At 38.9% G+C, this 7,149-nt stretch overlaps 1 protein-coding gene across 1 annotated transcript in view; it reads left to right on the top strand.

Moving 5' to 3' along the window:
- Nucleotides 1–555: 555 nt before the first annotated feature.
- tnmd (tenomodulin) overlaps nucleotides 556–7,149 on the top strand; it is a 44,994-nt gene continuing 38,400 nt past the window's right edge. The window contains exons 1-2 of the mRNA XM_068590484.1: nucleotides 556–634; nucleotides 3,677–3,811. Coding sequence (XP_068446585.1) covers nucleotides 587–634; nucleotides 3,677–3,811 — 183 coding nt within the window. The 5' untranslated portion in view covers nucleotides 556–586. The remainder of the gene's footprint in view (nucleotides 635–3,676; nucleotides 3,812–7,149) is intronic.

Raw genomic sequence — 7,149 nt, 5'->3', positions numbered from 1 at the left:
GTGATATGTGTTGTGTATATTCCCCCCAAGATGGGACATTATAACCTTGGACTTTTGAAATATACTATACTATATATATACTATATATACTATATTCATTTCTCTTTTACTTATATGAGCACAAGTGCAAATGATGTTCACTCTTTGAGTTTGGATCCTTCGTTTTTGCTACTATTCAGTCATCTCAGTGAGCTGGCTGTTTGTGGCAGCATCTGTACTATCTGAATACATTTCTTTCTTTTTTTCCCACAAACTTTGTGTCCTCCAAGCAGGAATCGTTTGAATCACTAAAATATTTTCATCCAAGTACAGTATGTAATTTATTCAACAGGTTTGCCTTTCAGTCTGAATCCATTCATGGCTTCCCACCTTTGAAATGGGAGCAGGCAGGCGGGAGAGACATCTGCTTTGCTTTTAATGGATATTGCAAATGTTTCAGTAATTCCACTCCACCTGAAACTTCCCTCCCCTTCAGCACACTCCCAAATTACAGCATTGGAATGAAGCGGTAACACTTAGCCTTGCAGTACGTTAGTATTTTCCCCAGCGAGGAGGATCGGAAAGATTCCTCCTGTGTGCTTGCATCATGGAGGCAAGCAGTAAATGCAGCAGTCAACAGATTCTGTGGAAAGATGTGAGTCCATTTTTTTTCTTTGTATTATCGATTTATTCCTATTATTTTAATTGCAAAAAAATATTTTAAATACATTCCAAGATTTAGTGTCTTTATGCAAACTGTGCAGCATTTTAGGTCACTACTGAGTCAAGAAAGTCAGAGCTCCCTTAAAGTTTTACAGCTCAATAAATTAAGTGTAAGTGGCAGTGGTTTAAAAGTGGGGAGGGGGATCCTGTGATATGTTTTAGTGTAAGCTTGAAGTAAAATGTCAGAATTTCTCTTTTTGAAATCAAAAAGATGCTGCTGCTTGATCTCTTGCTCAGTGATCTGAGTTTTCTCAGAATAGTAATTTTTCAATCTAATTCCTTTTGGCTTTTCACCTTGGCTTCCTGTCTTTATTTCCACTCTTATATTCGATCTCAGCTGAACCATTGCGTTTGCTTTTTATCTAGAATATCCTTCCTTCACACATGCGAGCAGCATTCAAATGTATAAGTTAACAGCCCAGTATTATCTTTTTATTTGTACTTTATATACAAAATATTATTTAATGTCCACCAAGTAAAAGACAGTACAAAAACATACTATAAAAGTATTACAAAATATACTCATCATCACTACACTGGAGGTAATGGATAAAGAATGATGATGATTAAAACAATCCCCTGTTGCTTCATATTTCAGAAGTTTTCACAGGAATCTGAAAGCCTATGTGAGCATTGCCCAGTGTGATAAACCACTGCATCGGCTTGTTGGTTATGTAGGCTACTTATGTTTTTTTTCCTCTCTCAAGGAAGTGCCTCCTCCCTGCGTGATCACAGCAGGGGGCTCCAGGCACTCTTCCTCACAAAGCCCAAGAGGAATTGACTGGCTGATTCTGAACTCCTAAACCCTTTACACTAGTTGGCGAGTGCTGCGCTCTCAGACTGCTCTCTCTGTCTCCATCCCTGCCTTTTTTTCTGTCCGTCGGTCTGTCTGCGTGTCTGTCCGTCTGTCTCTTTCTCAATCCCACCTTCTTCCTCTGAGTATTGGAGATTCAAAGCACAGGCAGGGAGAGAGGTTTGTCCTCTGGTTAAGTTTCCACTGCTTATGCAACCTGCCACTGGAGAGTAGAAGATTTCAGCCAGTGCCTTTTTTTTTCCTTCACTCTAAAAAATATGCAATAAAAGGAATTTCTGGCCCTCAGATTATTGGACTCTGGTTTTTCATTACGCATTCGGTTTGTCTCTAAAATGTGAAATAAAGAATGGAAACAATGTTAGAATTCTTTAATTGCAAATTTAGTTTCAGTTTTTAGGGACCTATCTTGAATAATAAGTCCTCTGTCCTTCCCCAAAGACATGCCGCTAATGGAAAATGCAATGCAATTCAACGAGCACAGGCTATAACTGTATGCTATTATTGCTGTCTGCCATTTCCTACCGTACAGCAAGTCACCTATTCTGTAGTTTAAAATAATAAACTAGGTTATGAAAAGGCTATGGGAAATCCATTGTTGAGGTTTATTTTAGATAATTACAGGATGCAATGTCAGAAAAAAACATACACGTGTTATTTTTTTAATAATTCCTACATATTATTTGAAGACTTAAACATGTTAAAGTGCAGCCCAATCTACTGTAACAGCCTCGGCCACAATAGAAAACCAAAGCTGCTTTATCATCATTTTAAAAAGACACAAAGATAAGCAACACCAATTTTGCTAATTGAAGTTGGTTCCATTTTATTAATTTTACATATCTCCTTTTCTGTTGTCCTGGGAGACTTTCAAAAGGGTCCAGTGTGAATGAGAAGCTTTCATTTCTCCCTGCTGGAGCTCCGAGGGAACAAAAGCCTTTTATTAATTAATTTGTGGCCTTGAGCTTGGGGAGTTGACTACAGCGGGCAGAGTTTTCATTCGAGGAAAACTTTAATAAGCGTAACCTTTCTGGTGCACTTATGGCAGTCTGTCCTTCCTTGCACTTGGCATGGGAATGATTATATTTTTGTCATTAGTAGCCGCATCGCTGGATACATTTTGCAAGACAGATCAAATCAAATGTCATATATTTGTATTAAATGCAAAACTGATGAAAGAAAAAGGGAAAAAAAGAATGAAAAGGAGAAATAATAAATTCTGACTTAAAACTGATAAATTGAAGCAACACTGAACATTTTTTGGAAAATATGGGTATAAGCTTTCTTGCTAAGAGTTAGATTAGAGAATTGATACCACTCTCATATATCTTCGTTAAATAGAGTTGTGAAGTAGGGGGAAATATCTCAGGCGTCTCTTGTTCCTAATGTATCGTAAAAGCCCAATTCATTTTTCCCACAGACAGTGATACATGGCTCACAGTTGGAGCACTTGTACAGCTTGGGTGGACGTGAAACTCTCCCAGTTGAATCCTCAGTATGAACAACTATTTCATAAAATGCCTTTGCTTTGTTTAAAAAAATGAAATGAAAAGAACAAGCCTACTTAGAAACTTTGGGCAAGAAGTCATCTTCAACTCCAAAAGTGCATTTCAGCTTGAAGTCTTTAATCACTCTTGAAATGTTGTAAGTGCTGTTGAGAAAACTGAAACGCAATCTGCAGCTTAAATCAATCCTTGAACCTTTTTGGATGAATTCTGCAATTACTGTTGTATTTACTACAACAGGTTATCATTACAACAATCGATATGATCACCGCATTACTCTGGAGAGTTCTTGGTTTCTATGTTAGCAAAGTCTAACCCAACATCGTATGGAAGAAAGTATTGGAGAAAGAAAAGGAGGAAATGGAAATTGTCCTCCATCAGAAGCTTCTCTCCCTTTGCAACTGTTTTAATTTAGCATCTGTAAGGCTAAATAATTAACACGTCATATCTTTTTTCTGTAGTTAAAAAACAAAAATGTGGGTTTTGTGTAGGATTATGTGAGGTAATCTACCACTTATTGCAAAACAAAAGAGACATAATGTAGCAGATATGATAACACATAAGAGAGTTGTATCGATCTAACTCTTGAGCCATTTATATAGCACAAATATACAATATATATGCACCATATCTAATATTGGACTCACATTGTTTGCAGGTTGAGATGGAAAAAGAAAAGAAGGCCAAGTACCACACTTACCAGCGAGTGGCTCTGGGTCTGGCTCTGGTCTTCCTTATTCTGGCTCTCTGTGTTTTCAGCCTGAGATATCTGTGGAGCCCCAGTCTGGGGAAGGTAAGACTAAATATCACATCACTGTTTGTCCGCCATCAGCCTTATTGCCACTGTCTGTTTGTATTGTGGCCTCGAATTAAAGCCACATCAGGAAATCATACAGGTTCCCTCAAGGAAAAGAAAATTAAGTAAGGAAATGGACAGCCACACAAAGGCAGTCTCTGAAGTGTCTATTGTATTAAGATGTGGGCTATGGAGAAGACAGCTGTGTTTTGCTCTGCTCGTCTTTTGGCTGTCGGATCTGTAATTTCATGAATTGTTGGACGAAACCACAAACCACTTTTTACTGCTGCAAATGTTGGCCTGTGGCATTTATCTACTTTCTGCTCACATTGTAAACATCGTCTCACAATGACGGATCCTGATAACTCAAAGCTGACCCTAATTGCTGTTGACCAGAGTGGCTGCCGCAGGACTGAAACCTCTTGGCAATGTAATTGGGATAAACACTTGTCCTGCACATTCATCTTGTGAAATCCAATTCAATCACACTTGATCTAGAACGTTTTCACTCGGCTCCTTTCCCCTGATTTTCCCAAGGGCCCCCAAAAAAAAAGCAAATTTACACAAGCTAAGGGAAAAAAGGCATCAATAATTTCACAACCAGCAATTGGAAGCTCTACATTGCAAATATGAGAAAATAAAGACGATGGGATGATGGGTAAAATTGAGCTCATACTGTATCTTTCAAACTGAGGACATGAACACTCTGCTTTGTGTGTACTGTCAATGCCATGAGGTGAACAAAGATAAATGTACAGTACAAGATGTCCCTTGGTGTTACACCAACATCTTTGTAATGCCTATAACAAGCATTAATTCAAAAGTATTCTGCCACTATTCTTCTTCCATTAAGATACACATTTTAAGTACTGTTAGTCTCTTCTACGCTCAGGTTAACCAAGGTTCATCTGCACTTCCTATGTAGCCGGTATTGTCCATGTTCTCTCCTTTCAACATAGATATGAATCACCTTTGAGTCATCTCCTTTGTCCTTGTTAAATATTTCATGCCGGAGGTAGAGCAGTCATTATTTCTACTTTAATAAGCTGTGATCATTCTCACGTGGCACAAAATGTGTTGATGATAGAGGTTGTCCAGGTGATGAATATCAAACCTGCAGACCATAGGTTTTGCTTTAATGGGGTCTTGAGGGGGAGGCTCCTTCTCTGGCCTCCTGATCAGTGAGGAAGATGGAGCCACTTCAAAGGAGAATCACCTGTCTGTCAGATGGGAAGGAAGCTCCCTCACACACAGCAGGACATTATAAGGTTGTGTCTACTACCGAACACTTGCGCACTTCGAGCACTGACTTTCAGTGCTTAGGGCGCCACACTGACAAAACCAGCAGGATTCAGTGCACTGAAAGTACGCGGATGGCGCACTGCAAAAGGTAAAAAGAATTCAGTGTAAAACAATGGACACTACTTGCACTAAACGGGCGCCATCTTGGCTACGTAGCAGAGGAGGAGGAGCCCTTTCCGCCAGCTTTTCATTAATTTGTTTATATTCTCCTGCCGCGATTGTGGAGGTGTCGCAGTTTCCACATGGATTGGAGGAAGGGGAACACAAGGGACAAAAATAGGGCATGAAGCGTGTTCATTTTGTCAGTTTTAGTTTCGCGGGTATCTCGATCAGATTTGCGTCCGTCACTTCCGCCAATTGGTTAACGTAAGTGTTCCATTTGATATCAGCGACGGAGTGCACTACACATGTTAGTGCACTGTATTGCAGTGTACTTCGTAAAGTGTTCGGTCGTAGACACGGCCCAAGACTCGGTATCCTCAGAAATGCTGGAAACTACTCTAAAAGTAAAGAGATGATTTGATACATTGATGGCTGGAAAGATGAATTTGCCCTCCGGCATCAACCTGGCAGCTTGTTTGGTGAACGGGTATTGGGTGCAGTGCAGGAGGACACTTGACTAACCAGCTAATCATGAGCAGCATCTGGAAAAATTTACAGATTCTGGGCAGCAGAGCAAAATCATTTATTCTAGAAAACAGTTGAGTAGGTGTTTTTTATTTGAATAAATAGATGAGCATTCTGGTGATAACTCAAATTCAAACGTAATTAAAGTAAGGTCCTTCAGTCAGAGTCATTGAACATATAAAGTATATTAGGACTAATGCAACATGGACATATAGTTATAAAAACCATGATTCCAATGATTATAATAACTTTGTCAATCTCTAAACATGCTCAAATCAAGATTTATTGCGTATGCATGGCCCTCATAGAACATGTTGTATGGTAAAGAGATGCCTTCAATACTCTTTAAAACTGCACAAATCAATATCTTACCATATAAAGAAGGCATCAAAGGAGTATGTGGGATGGGAAATCATTTGTAGTGACAAGCATACTGAAAATATCACCAATTCTACAATAAGGGGATTTCTACTGTCTTTTCAGCGCATTGGTTTGGTTTTACAGAGCACAACTTTACTGATAAACTCACTGTGTACACTGTGTGTACACTGTCTGCTGATGACTAAGAGGCTGACGGACAAAGCTAGCTGGTGAGCATTTTAGTACATTTAGCAGCCAAAGAGCTCGATATTTCCCTCAGGAGTTGTCGTAGACGGAAGCAGAGCTTGAAAAAGAGAGTGCATATTGGACTTACATTTAAAGGTGGACAGAAATGCATCACTTAAATTAATGTTAATATTACCATAGAAACCTAATAAGATGTTAATCCTGTTTCTACAACCTGGTTTCTCAAAATGTTTCACTAATGCAGATTTAAGCCACGTATGAAACATTTAAGGGGTAGAGATGTTGTTTCTTCCCTCAGAGAACTGACTGTGCGTGAACATATGTTGCATATGTAAGCATTATAGTACAAAAGGGAATTGTCAATTAGTCAGTTGAAGAAAACTTGTATCCTTGCTTTCCTAAACTCCCTGGATGGAAAAAAAACTGTCAATGTATTAGTTACTTAATTTTAGAGAAAAAGAAAAAGACATTTTTTCATTGAGAAAGAAAACAGTGTGTATAGGAACCGATTCACAAGTGAAAAACAAGTTTGGAGAGAAAGTTTCTGATGTGGTCCCTGCTCAGTTTGAAATCTGCTCTTCCTCCAGCTGTTTTGACAGATTCTGAACATTATAAACCTGAGACTGTGAAAGGAGCAGCATCCTTTCCACAGTTCAAAACCCAAAGAGGCACTGGAGCACACTCTGAACTACTCAATGTTACTTAAAAGGTGGTGTCGAACAGTTTGCAACTTTACTTCCAGAACTGTTTCAAGTGAGGGATCGAATCCCAAAAAATCTGAGAATGAACAGCTTTGAAGATAACAAGCAGAATAAATCCTAATGCTGACCTAAAACATT

Source organism: Clinocottus analis, unplaced genomic scaffold, assembly GCF_023055335.1.
Source record: "Clinocottus analis isolate CAN_PGR_092001 unplaced genomic scaffold, fCliAna1.0.p SCAF_10, whole genome shotgun sequence".
In the NCBI taxonomy this organism is placed as follows: domain Eukaryota; kingdom Metazoa; phylum Chordata; class Actinopteri; order Perciformes; family Cottidae; genus Clinocottus; species Clinocottus analis.
Note: the sequence above shows the minus strand (reverse complement) of the source record. Positions and strands in the feature narration are given on the sequence as shown.